At 41.3% G+C, this 13,979-nt stretch overlaps 1 protein-coding gene across 2 annotated transcripts in view; it reads right to left on the reverse strand.

The window, feature by feature from the left end:
- The window catches only part of MTCL1 (microtubule crosslinking factor 1), a 102,510-nt gene that overhangs the window by 13,102 nt on the left and 75,429 nt on the right, over window positions 1-13,979 (reverse strand). For both annotated transcript variants that reach the window (XM_021386461.1, XM_021386462.1), the window contains 3 exons: window positions 10,401-10,568; window positions 4,685-4,939; window positions 121-426 (listed from right to left, as the gene is read on the reverse strand). In XM_021386461.1, coding sequence (XP_021242136.1) covers window positions 121-426; window positions 4,685-4,939; window positions 10,401-10,568 — 729 coding nt within the window. The remainder of the gene's footprint in view (window positions 1-120; window positions 427-4,684; window positions 4,940-10,400; window positions 10,569-13,979) is intronic.

Here is a 13,979-nt window from a genome sequence, read left to right on the forward strand (position 1 = left end):
CTACTGAGTAATTGCGTGCAGTGACTGAGACACAGTGTCTCACTTTTGAGAGCCAGGGTGCGGTACCAATTCTGACACAAGACAACATGTAGGCTTGACAAAAGTTAGAAGAGCGCGTACTTCTGTTAATCCAGTCACGAATTTCTCTCGCTCCAGCTGCCGGGAGCGGTGTTCCTCCGACTCGTCGGGGGAATCAAGAGACAGTGACTCCAGGAAGAGGTTCTCTGTGGCGCTGCACCGATCGCTCTCCTTCAGCTTGGACAGTGACCGGTCATCAAACTGAATGGCATCTGAGTCAGAGTAGGATCTTGACCCCATTGGACGGGGCACGTGAAGGTTCCCCTGGGTCGTAAATGGACGAAGGTTACTCTCCTTCTGGTCACACAGAAAGCCTCCTCCTCTTCGTGGGCTCACTTCTTTCTGAAGCTGGGAACAAAGCAGATTGGAAGGAACAGCAATTATTCATGCAGCGTATGGCACTCCGAATTTCTTATCCTTCCCCAGGAGCAAGGCAACACAGAGAGCTGGAGGGCTGGCTGAGATCAGGCATGAACTCCAGGCATGCTGGCTTTGCTCCTTTGGTACTTTTGCAATGGAAGACAGACCTAGGACTTTGATGCTATTACTCACAAATGATTAAATACATATTTGATTTTGATTATTCATACACATTTTGCTTGTTTATGTATATATGTGTATGTATACACACTGCATAAATGCACACAAAATCACACATGTGCCTATAATCCGATTTTTAAAGGAACAAATCAACTCAACACTGTTATTTAAAAGCAATCCTCATATGATATCATAATGCAAAACAAGTAGAAGCTCAAATAATGGTGAGTGATTTTGAGTGTCATCAAATCAAACACAAATTTTCCTCTGGTCAGCAATATAAGACTTGCACCTTTATGCACACTACTCATCTTGTTTCCAGAGGTGGAAACAAGAGCCCTAATGCACAACTATTTGTAAGAATAACAAATCTGTTAGAGGGATGAATTAGGCATGTAAAACATTTTTTAAGAAAGTAGATATTTATAGAAGGACCATCAAAGCTATTCACTCTACACTTTGCAAAAACTGTATGAAAAGAGGGGCAACCACTATTGAAATTGAACTACCATCAATGTTAGAATTTGATTATGTGATCAATTTTTGCTTTAATTATAAACAGAATTTACAATAGCTGAGGTGAATGATATATTCAAACACAATGAATGACAGCAGGAATGTGATACATAGAATCATCTAATAGAATGGCTTGGGTTGAAAAGGACCATAATGATCATCTAGTTTCAAGCCCCCTGCTGTGGGCAGGGTTGCCAACCATTAGACCGGGCTGCCCACAGCCTGCTCCTTCCTCCTAACATCTAATCTAAACCTCCACTGTCTTAGTTTAAATTAATTCCCCCTTGTCCTATCACTATCAACCCATGTAAACAGTTGTACCCCCTCCTGTTTATACACTCCCTTCAAGTATTGGAAGGCCACAATGAGGTCTCCTCAGAGCCTTCTCTTCTCCAAGCTCCAATACATAATTCCAATGATTTGCTAGAGCAACCAGCTAAGGTTACTGAGAATAACCTGCAAATGCAAGACATTCCCTAGGATCTCGGGGGCTGAGGACCAACAAAACATTCTTCTAATGCTGTATTTATATGGAAAAATAAACCAGCATCACAGTGCATAATGTAGATCAAATGCAGATTTTTGGCCAGGTCCCAAATTGCCGAACTTGCACAAAAATGTGACTGTATCTTCAGTGTTTTGTTCATTATACACAAAATCTGAAAGAGTTTTATTAAAAGGAGCTAATTTAAGATGTCCTATAAAGGTGGGGTCTGGAGGGTGTATCTCAAGACATCCTGGAGTATATTTGCCAGAATATAGGCAAGACTCAAAACAAGGAGAAGTGGTAATTACATATTTTCTGTGTACATAGTTCTAAATGCAAGCTATTCCTGATTTCAGAGATCCTTACGAGGTAATTATCTGAGAACTTCTTGAAATGAGAAATACTGGCCTAACTTTTCAAGATCAAGGATTTTGAGTCCTCATCTGCTTATACCCATAAGCACACAACTGTTCAGACAGGTAATCTTGCGGTTTTAACTATTTATTGGTGAGATCTGTGCAGGGTTAGGAGCAGAGTGGAGGGAGATTCACTAAGGGAAAACAAAGTGACAGTGAACTTGAAAATATAAAAATAAACCTCTGAGCTCAGAAAGAAGTAGGTCATCATGTTTTTTTTATATACGAGTGGTATTCCTGTAACTATCCAGAGTAAAGTATTTTATACATTTTATACATCGATGTGAGCTTCCCTCTCATCATGCTTGCATTATTCATCAGCTATGTTAAAGCAGACAGGCATAAAGCATTAGTAAGAAATTTGGCACACACAATTCGGTTATCTCCTAGATTCTGTTTTCAAACATACACACTGGTGTAGTCTCCTCATCTTCCAAGTATCGCCATACATGGAATACACACAGAAAAACACTGAGAAGAAGGACTTCAGAGAAATACTAATTGCTCCCACATAAAGCAGGGCACGACTGCAATCTGAGAAGATATTCAACAAAAGCCTGCAAATATTTGGAAGCTTCCTGTCACAGAGCGAAATGTTTGATTATAAGCAAAGATGGGATTATGAAGTTTTGGAGGCAGATAGCCAAGATCTCAAATGCTGTTTCTGGTCATCTAGTTCTCTGAAATGAGCTTGACATAATATTTTATTTTCCATATCTATTGATAATATTGTGTACAACTCTTGTACAGTAGAAATATAGTGGGACCCTAGAAGATTCAGAATAGTAAGAAAAGAAATCAGCTCCAGGGTTAGATAAGAGCTATTTTGCAGACTCTCTAAAGATGACACTGAGAGGTTATGTCAGGTTTGAAGAAAATTAAAGGCTAGGTACCATTAACAGGGATTTCTCTTCTCCCTTCAATGTGTGTCATTCCCAGGGAATAGACTAAGTAGTCTTGAACAAGGTTAACTCCCTCAGGCTACTGAGGAAACATTGAAGAGATAATATTAAAAAATACTCTTCTTGGAGACAGCAGGATAAACAACCAAAGTGGTACCAGTGACTCTCTAAGCAAAAGTATATACCCATGCCCCTAGTATACTGGGAAATATTTTAACAACCATATAATTCATGCATTCATGTGGATGCATGAAGCATCCACAGAAATTCAACAGTTAGAAACCAGCCTCATTAAACAGGGAGATCTCAGCATCTTCTGCCCGTGAAACCTGGGAACAAGATGACTGATGAAGAGCTCGGCTACACCCCTTCTTAGCTCATGTGCACTGGTTATTTTATCTTAAGAGACATACTGCAGTTGTGCATCATAAGGCATTGTAAGGGCTGGTTCACGAAACGGCATGAAGTATTCTCAAAAACGCTCAGGTGAACAGCATATCACTTACTGATATTTTGAAGAAACTAAAATCATCTTTCTTGGTTTGTAAAGCTTTCATATTGGTCACCACCTACTCAGATCTATAGAAATACCTGCAGAGTACAACATTCCCCTAAATGCTTCTCTAAGGGTTTAACAACCATTGCTTAAAATGAGTTTTAGTCTTCTACTCATAATATTTATAGCCTGGTGGCTTTTCTCTATCTTCTTGTCGCAGCCCAAGGGTGAGACCATATGACACAGACAAAAAGCCCTTTTCAAAAACCAGTCATGAAGCTACACCACGCTTTCATCAGCTTAACATGGGAAGCTACTTTGTAGTTCATTCAGGCAGCGCTGCTCCCTAGAGAGTGTGCACAAATGTGATGCAGTTCCATTTTTGATGTCCTAAAGACAGGAAGTATTCAGTTAGTTGAGCATCCACAATTTCAGTTGTTTTTCTTACTCTTCCAGGAAAGCATGACTCAGAGATGAACAAAGTTCATTCAAAAGTGGTGTATTAATTCTCCATCATTAAACTTGATTTTCCTTTTTTTTGTGTGTGTGGCTTCCAGCCAAATAATAAATCCATTAGGCATAATTTAGATCAACATTTTCAAATCAAGCTCTAGTATTAAGCAGATGAAAGTGCAGATAGGCATGAAAAACAAGGGGATAGGTATGTAATTATCAGATTTGCAAATGATAGCAGAGGTGTGCACAAAATTCATGTGACCAAGGTCACGAATGTCTTCTGAATACTTAGCATTGCAAAATGCTTATTTGTTATCAGACAGGGCTCTTCATGAATAGTCACAGCAGCTGTATCTTTGGTGGCAAATTCACAGATGAACAGACTTTTCTGGCAGGAAGCTGTGTAACTAACCTTGAATAACCCTGCGTGTGGGATTGAGTGTTTAAGCATGAAGAGATGCACATAAGCTTTCAAACAGAATGAATCAGTGTGACCATCCCTGCCCAGGGTAATGGAAATGAAGCAGGAAATGGCCTTTAACCTGAAGCTGATTTCTCATAGGCTTTACAGGGATTATGAGCATTTCCCTTTAACTCCCTTGTGTATGTGAATTGTTTTGTATCTTGGGAAACACACTGATGCATCCAAGGAACCAAAACTTTTCCCGTGCTGTTTCTTAAAACATTTTTCCTTTATACAGTTCCTTGACCTTGGTCTGAGTGCAGTAATGGTGCAACACTTCATGCTAGCAGCCAACCACTGCCCACCCCAACTCCAAAGCCGACTCCTCACCTGCTCTATCCGCCTGAGCAACTCTTTCTTTTGACGTTCCCATTCTCGCCGGTCTCTATCAAGCCTGTCCAGGAGTTCCACCTTTTCTCGGTTCCAGTTCTTCTCACTGTGCTGGATTTGCCAGCGGAGGTCCATCACCACACTGTGACTCTCAGCCAGAAGCTTCTTATGCTCCTCTCTTTCCCGTTTAAAAGCTCCCTTTGCATCAGAAGCGAGGCCTGTTTCTCCTAAGCTGTTCTCACTCTTCCCTTCCAGCTGCCATTAAAACAAAATGTTATTAGGACATCAAACTTTCTCAGGTAAAATCCTGTATCAGGAAAGGAATTTGTGTTAGACTTTCTGCCCACGACATCCCCCAGCAGTGTGTTACTGCATACCTCCTCACACCTCCCAACAAAGAGACCAGCACAAAGAGATGTACTGAGATTATGTCCTCCCATCTCTGCAGATCAGGGTGACTAAATTCTTTTATATGGCCGTTGGCTGATGATACCTTCTATTCCTTCACCTTTGCTTCACGCTGAGGGGTCAGCTCAGTTAGCTCAGAAGAGCTGGCTCAGAGTAATAGGATCACTGGAAAATGTAGCCACGATGGGCTGGAAGGAAGTCTCCAATCCAACTCCATGCTTCCAGTTCCTGGCTTTGTGCTGTTTCCAACAAACCTCAAAGGTCAGAAATTGCATAGCTTCTCTGGCAAATGTGGACCACTGCTGGACTGTGGTGAGAGTGAAAAAGGTGCTCAGTGGCTTTGTGTAATTTCAGGAGAGGGAAGAACTTATCCCTGAAACATGACCTTTAGTTTACAACACAGCAGATGTGTAAATGAGACAGGATGGGTCCAGCTCTGCAAGCAACCAAGAGTGAAAAGCAGTAAAAACTCATTTCAGCCTCTGAAGTTGTCTTCAAAAGGCATAGGCAGCAGGTTTCCTAGGAAACTTGCTCCTTTAGCAAGAGAGAAGGACGGCACTTTCAAATTGTGCAAAGCGGAATGTAACCTCAAACTCTACAAGCAAAAGGAAGTTCAGACTGGATTAGCGAGTGAAGCTTATTTGTCTTTGGAACAGCCTTCCCAAGTAAAATGGCAGAGAGGTCACTGCTTGAGTCGTTTGCTGAGCTGAACAGCCTGTTACAGTCACATGCATGACAGGGAGATCTTACATACCTGCATCTTCTACCAATAATTTCCAAAGTCAGTTGTGTTCAAATCAAGCAACTAACCATAAAAATCAATTATAAAAAAAGCAGCATCCTATGGACAGATTGTATGGGGCTTTGGGCAGCCTAATCTAGTAACAGATGTCCCTGCCCATGGCAAGGCAGTTGAAACTAGATTATCTTTAAAGTCCCTCCCAACCAAAACCATTCTGTGACTCTATGAATGGTGACATGACACTATCTTCTCTTCCTTAACCTGTTTATCCAATGTAAATTTATGGAGCCAGAATGGTGCTGAAAACATTTGACTTAGCTGTGTGATATTTTGTACAGGCACAGATGTTAGATACTGATGGGCCTCTGTGTACAAGTATTCACAGCCGTAAAACCTTCCTGAAGGTAAATTTGACAGCAGTGGAGCATTTCACTCAGTATTAACTCCAGAACTCAAGCCGTCAGTAAACAAACCAAAAGGTAGGTACCAGACTCAGAGCAGAAGAAATAACATCAACTATGTGGAAAGTCTTTAAAAAAAGCAGAAGATATTATGAGTATTTTAAAGATGGAATTCAGCTGGAAATATTAACGGGTTAATTAATTACATATTACTCGAACACCTTTTTTTCTTTCCTTGAGTTCATTGTTTTACTGATGCTCCACTCAGTTAGAGGTAAAAATTCCATTGACATTGGTGGCACTGGTGAGCAGGAGGGTGCAGGAGCATGGACCAGCAGATAGGGGCATGGGGGCTGCCCTTAGCAGTCCCAAAATTACTCTGCTGCCAACCACAATGCTTCCCTCCTACCCTTTGGAGTTAGTGAAGTAAACCCTAGTTCTACATTCCTTGTCTGTAAAGCAAAGGTAATAATTACTTACCATAATATATTATGTGATAAAATCCGAAATAGTAAGAGACTCTAAAATGACATAAACTATGCTGTTTTCTTATACCTAAGCCTGACAGAGGGCTATTTAGGACTTGTTTATTCACCTTTCAAGGACCTTTAATGCCCCTGCAGACTTCTTGTCTTGCAATAGGAGCTCTTAGCAGACGTTGCTCGAGTGCCTGGAGTAAATCCAACCAGGCTGAAGTGCCTGGCCTCCACCTAACAACTCTGCTGTCTCCTAGGGAATAATGCCACTTACAGTAGTAACTATGGCTAACATGCTAAGTTGCCAGACATACAAATGTCTGCAACAAATTCTTTAGCTAGAGTGAAGCTCAAAAATACTAAAAGCAAGCCAATACATAAAATGAATGCTCTGTTGCAACAGAGTTTGTATGATTACTCTATAAAGCAAATTCCTTCTTCCATTTTTTTAAAACTAAAAGAAAAATAAATAGCAAAACATTAAACTCAAGACTTATATTCTCTCTCCCCTTATACCACTGAATTCTTAACCACCACTGAGCAAGTTCTCAGCCTTTCAGCTAGCTAAGAGTAAAGGCAGTGCTCCCTAGGCCATGCTGCCTGCAAAGGGCAGGAAAGCCGATAAAGGAAATGAGGTGAAAGAGTGTGCTCCAGAAGAGCAATATCAGGAATGCCTGGCTGCCACTGGAGTGCCTTGCCCAAGCTACCAAAACACTGTCAGTCATCTTGTGCCAGACCATTCACCTAGACCAGAGCGCTGTCACGTGCTCCATTTGAGAAGAATATAGTAAGTACAAAGATGAGTCCAAAACCAAGGCAAATGAGAACGATTTCCTGCTGTTCTATGATTTGGGACACAAAATATTCTTCAGTTAAGAGGTGGTGCCTTTACACTCAGAAGATGGTTCTCAGTGTCTAGGGAAGGCAGAACAGTACCCCTGGAAAGGAGAGTCCTTCTGTCTCCGTGTTTATGAAAAGGCTTGTGTCATGGAGGAAGTGTCCATTGGTGGCTCCTCAGCATGCAAGTCTAAGTCCTAAACCTGCTGACTGTTAAGGTGGCTGGATACCTCTCCATTTGTTCCATGGCTTATATTCCCCCTCAAGGATCCCAAAAGCTGATCATTTGTTGAAGTCCTAGTGTGGGTCCATGTCCTTGTGTGCCAGTTCTCAATACATAACGCTGGGTTTGTTCCTAGTTCCCAGAATACTGGGATTTTTTGCTTCCACCAGCTAGGGGCTGACAATTATTGGGACTCTTTATTGCTCAGACTTATCAAGATTCCATACTTAGGAGCAACCTCATTATTTATCTTAATTATTTATCTTAATCTTATCTTATCTTAGAAACAATGCCTAAGGATCCTTCTGTCAAATAAGATGTACATTCATTCCTGACAGCCAAGACTTTTATTTTAATGATATACACAGTGCTAAAGTGCAAAAGCAGCAGGGAGCAGTACATTATCAACTCGGATATGCAGTGCTTTTGCAACAAAGGAGTTTTCCTCCTTCCTTTTGCTCTTTCTTTCCTATACACAGTTCAAGCATTAAAATGCAAAATCATTGTCAGAAACCATTAATTAGGAGGTGACTCTTGAGGAAAAGGCTCTTGCTAATTGACCTACTGCTTCACAAAAAAGGTGGAAAACAGTGGCAGTGCAGACAAAAGTGGAGACTGAAAGGCCGTGATTCCCTATGGGTTTCTTAGGGGCTGGGCAGCCCTAAAGCCCCCTATGCTGGGAGTGCTGCACAGCCTGCTGCTTCATCACTGCCAATCAAAGTGACAAAACGACATCCTGCAAGGCCCTGCTACCCTCACACCATGGCAGGCTTGGCTGTTTAGTTAAAGCTGTTGTTAGTCCACATGTTGGCACAGAACAGAAAAGTATGCTAATGTGACTATAATTAATGCTGATATTTTAAGTGTTCTTTACTAGCTCTTCCCATCTTGATCCTTAAATTTAACCTAGAGAAAAACCCCCATATTTTGAATCATAATCATTAGTTTGAGTCAATTCCATATTTATAATATTTGGATGTCATGTTTATGATATCACTATTTTTATATTTAGTTTTTTAGTTGCTTCCATGTAATTGTGAGCGCATTCAACAGACCTCAGCGGGACATGCACACTGTTAGTGCTATCCCAATTGACATTCTCATGATTTATGTGCTCTCTTTTTGCTGCTTCATAAGGGACCTCTTTTTAACTGTGAAATATAATTGCAGTTTGGGGAATCTGCTGAGGAAGTCAGTTTTATGCCTTAAATATTGATCAGTTTTATTCTTTTCATTTGCTTGAAAAAAATGCAGAAAAGTAACACCCACGGCTCAGTAATTACCGTATGTTAGAGATTACTGCCAGTAGAGCAGTGGAGATGGCAAAGAGCCTGACAAAGCCACCAGAAGGGAGGGTATAAATCTATCTTGTCCCTGGGCAGGGAGAGCAGCACTGTCCTGCTTGCCAAGCAACAACCAAAGTGGCAGCCCAGGAGTAAATCACCCATGCAAACACAGAATATGAGAGCTTTAAATTGGCAGTTAATTCTCAAACTTTCTCTAGGTTTTGTTCTTTACTGCCACCTCTAGCTTAAGGTATAACCGTCACCCAGGGTTTATCCTGGGAGGACGAAAATGCGGATTGATTTTGTTTCTCTTTTCAAGTGACCTGCTCTCTGGAAATTTGCATGCACTAAGAAGCAGCTGATCTGAACTAAGAATTTGAATCCACTGAGAGAAAACTGCTAAAACGAAAGCTTCTTTCTTCATTCTGGGAAACAAGTTTACAGTACCTGTACAGAAAAATAAGTGCTCACATTTCAGCTTTGTGCGTCAGAGTGAGTCTCCAGACAGCGCTGTGATGTTCAGTAAATCCTCCTAAGTGCATCACCCTCTCAGCAGCAAATATTTTTATTATATCTGTCTTCTGCAGAGAAGCTCTGCAATCGCAAATCTTTTTTCTCAGGATCCAAACTTACTCTTTCTCCCACCCCTCCCTTCTTCAATACAGTAAATTAGAGCTCTTAAGCCATCAGCTTCAGAAATGAACCCTAGTGGATTTTTTTGCTGGTTTTTTTTTGTTTGTTTCTTTCAGAAATTGTACTTCTTCTGTAAACAGTAGTACATGGCACTGCAGCACCTGGATAGTTCTAACAGTAACTTAGAGCTAGAGCTCTTTCATCAGCAGGGTACCATCCATCACTAACAGTAGCTTTGACCAGCTGGTTTAACACTAACAAACTGGTCTAACGCTTCAGTATTGTTAAATCACCTTTTTTTTTTCTCCTATGCATCAAATACTGCAGTTCTTATGTGCCAAGGCACAGTAGTGATGAGATCAGCATGCCAACACCAAGACATTTTCTCTCCTACAAACGCCAATAAGTACAGACACCTGCAAGTCTCGTTATTGTAGCTGATACATTACGAGCCAGCTCCTCCGAGAAAATACAGCTAGAAGAGGCTCAGATCCTTCATTTTTACTTACATTACACAGTACCTACTAACAAGCACTCATACTGGGACCACTGGAACCCAAGAGGCAACTCATGACTCAAAGCATTTCCCAGGCTTTGGGGGGGCTTGCAGGCATCAGGCTAAAATGAATAGATGTAGCAGCTCTCCTGACTCTCAGAGAGTCGTTAAGTGACTCCAGCATCCTTCCACGGTGCTGGATGTGGGACAGTACCTGTTCCAGGTGGCACTTCAGCTCAGTCATTTCCACCTCCCAGGCTGCCTTGTCCAGGGCATACTGCTGCTGGAGCCCCTGGCGCTTGCGCTCATCGTCCCGCAGCTCCAAGCGGAAGTCATCCAGCAGGCCCTTCACAGCACTCAGCAGCTTCCGATTCTCACTTGCCTGCCAGAACAAAGCAAAATATATGCTGTCATCAGATGCCTTCAGCCTCCAGTTTCATCTGTAAGAGGAAAAATCGCCTGCACATCCATTGCAATAGCAATGCCTTCTGTGCCTACTCTTTCTTGCTAGCGCTAGTCCTGAAGCATCCATGCAAAGATATGAGTCACACTGAAAAAGGCGCTACGCATCCTTCTGGATTGAGGCCATCTCTAATAATGTTCTTTTAATTCAAGACTAAGGGATCATTGCTGATATTCGTTGGGTAGTGCTTGTGTCATACATACACCCATGGCTCAGCATCAAAACTCAAGTATTTGCAAACTACAAATAAGGAAAAATGACTCACTTTCAAAACTTTTGTATTATCAGACAAAATTACACAGGGAAAAACATGAGAGGTTTTGATTTGAGTATCTTTGCTAAGGTGTTTCACTAGTCTGCACTTTACACTTGTCCTCAGTCCCAGGCAGCTGCACACAGGATAGCTCTGCAATAGTACCCACTTTGGTATTGCAGTCACAAATGCCAGGTAGGCTACTTACACTCCTGCAGAACAGGATCAAAGCGCAGATCCCATTCATACCTTGTTGAGGTTGCCTTGGTCATATTTAAAATGGTCACTATGCTGTTGCACTAGCCAGAAGTAAAGAACAGAGCCAAACTAAAAGTCTAGCCTAGTGATGACATCTGATCTTGTATCCAATAGATGTATCCAAATCTCTGCAGCTTTTTTTTCCTTAGTTTTGGCATAAATCTTCTGCAAATTCTCTGAAGATTTGCAAAAACTGTCATTTTGATGTTTTTAAAAGGTTCATTCTGGATCACTAAATGAGAGGTATCCTCCAAGTTTTGTTTTTTTTTTTGCAGCAACTGAATTAGGAAACAGAAATGTGTTACATGATTTATTTATCCAAGATTTTAACCAAGCACTCCCAATGAGCCTCTCAGAGACCAAGGAGTAGCCAAAGATTGTATCTGACAAGTTATTTTGAATAGAAAAGACTTTTAAGAAAGTTATTATTGATTAGCAGGCACAGCATGAACAGAAAAATGGGAAAGCTTACTCAACAAACTCACCATTTAATCACCTAGTTCTTGTGAACACGCTAACTTCCTTGGAAAAACCTAACTCAAATTAGCTGTCTTGATTCTTGTATGATAGTCTAATTCATTCTATTTTTTATGTATTTTGTTCAAGTTGAGGCTTCCTGCAATTCCTCTTTTCTGGTGTGTCATGAAGTATAGACACAGGGACTTAATTGCAGACAAATACAGTAAGCAGACGTACAAAAAAATTTAAATAGTTTTTTAAGCGTGCTTTTTATTCCCCTAACAACAGCACATAACAACACACAACTAAGTTGATTTCATGTGCTGACCAGATTTTTGACATCACTGACCCCACCTCACCCACTTCCACAATCACTAGTCAGGCATGCCATGGAACCCTTTTTTGTTCTTTAAGAAACAAACAAGCAAGTGTGCTCTACTTTTTCCAAGCCATTTGGTTCATCAGCAAAAAAAATGCCAGATGCAGGGAAATGACTGCAGGTGCTCACTGACTGACGTATAATTTGTTTGGGCTAATGAAATGTGATGGTGTATAATGCGGGGTTTTATAAGAAACACACTCACAGAAGCAGAATTAATTCCATTAACATTTAATGCCAATTAGCAGTTTGCTACTATACAGCAGCAGTCTTCATCATGCATATAAGATCTCCTACTTTTCAATATGTAATGAGATTTTATGTTTTCACCATGAATTCTCATTCTGATAGCCAATTAAGGCTAGATTCTCCAAACATCTCAAGCCCGTTGTGTAGTAATCAGAATAAGAGCTCTTTTGAAGATTTGTCCTTAGTGTCACAGTGGGAGCTGCTGGGTATTAAGTGCTTCAAATTCCGGCCTCACCCGCTTTTGAATACCCTGACCCCACATGTTTATGAAGTACTGTCATTCAGGAGCCACATTCTGTGCTTTCTGGTATGCTTTATTTGGCAAAGTAATCAAAAGGCTGCACAAGGGAAATGAGGCAGAAGAAAAATAAACCCAAATAAAACCAAAGCAAGCTACATCCCTCATTCCCGTGTGTCTAATTTTTAGCTTGGAGTACTGCAAAATTAGGTTTTGTGAGGAAAGACGTGATGGACTAGTACAGAGAGGTGCCAAAAGAGCATCATTACAGGCTTGTAGCCTACTGGGATGAAGACACATATTATTTCTAGAGGTATTACATCAATGTCATTGTTATGAAGACAAGTACCCCAGGTGCCCCCTGGGCTTGCTGGGATTTTAATTAACTTGCCAATATATATCCAATTTTGGTTACATGCTTCTAATTCCTGCAGAGAAGTCTCTTTTGCATGGTTTTATATTTACAATTTGAAGTTGGAGAGTTCTGTGAGATTATTTTTCTGTTTTGCCAAACTAGAGCATACTGAGAGAACAGATGAAGTACTTCTGAGACAATGTGTTCTGAAATACAACATTTACATCTAGATATGTCTGAGATTTCTGCTGGTAAAACCGCCAAACAGCTTCTACATAAGTCCCATAGATACCAAACAAAGATTGTTGCAGTTTTCCTATTCCTCCCAGAGATGTCATGCAGGCAGAAGAAAAGGGGCATGACTGTGATTCCCTGGGCAGGCTCCCATGCAAGGATCTGCCTCTGTAGTACAGACCAGTTACTGCAGTTTCAAGCACAGAGGAAACTGAGAGACTCACAACAGGTCTAGGACAGGAGAATTACAGAAGTCTTGTTGCCTCCACAGCCCAGAATTTATAGGTGAAGGGAACAACAGCTGACAACAAGGGAAAGCTTAATGTAGGAAACCTCAATTAAACTCCGCAGTCTGGTATTACAAACTGTTTAGTAGAACATTCAATTAAAAACGCAAAGTCAGGAGCCTAAACAGCAAACAAGGACTGTGTGTTTCTGTGTAGTCAGAGATCACAGAATCACAGAATTGTAGGGGCTGGAAGGGACCTCTGGAGATCACCCAGCCCAACTCCCTGCTAAAGCAGTTCCCTACAGTAGGTTGCACAGGAAGGTGCGCAGGTGGGTTTTGAATGTTTCCAGAGAAGGAGACTCCACAGCCTGTCCGGGCAGCTTTTTCAGCACTCTGTCACCCTCACAGTGAAGAAGGCCTTCTCACGTTCAGATGGAACTTTCTGTGTTCCAGTTTGTGCCTGTTGCCCCTTGTCCTGTCACTGCACACCACCAAAAAGAGCCTGGCCCCATCCACTTGACTCCCGCCCACTAGACATTTATGAGCATCGATACAGGCAGAAGTGAAGCCACATCTTGATGCAAATAATTTTAGTACTTAGGTCTTAACTACTATTCCTCTGGGCTTTTCCTTAGCTATGCTTTGAAAACAAATACTGCATGAGCAAAAAAAAGAT

The sequence above is a fragment of the Numida meleagris genome, chromosome 2, assembly GCF_002078875.1.
Source record: "Numida meleagris isolate 19003 breed g44 Domestic line chromosome 2, NumMel1.0, whole genome shotgun sequence".
Lineage (NCBI taxonomy): Eukaryota > Metazoa > Chordata > Aves > Galliformes > Numididae > Numida > Numida meleagris.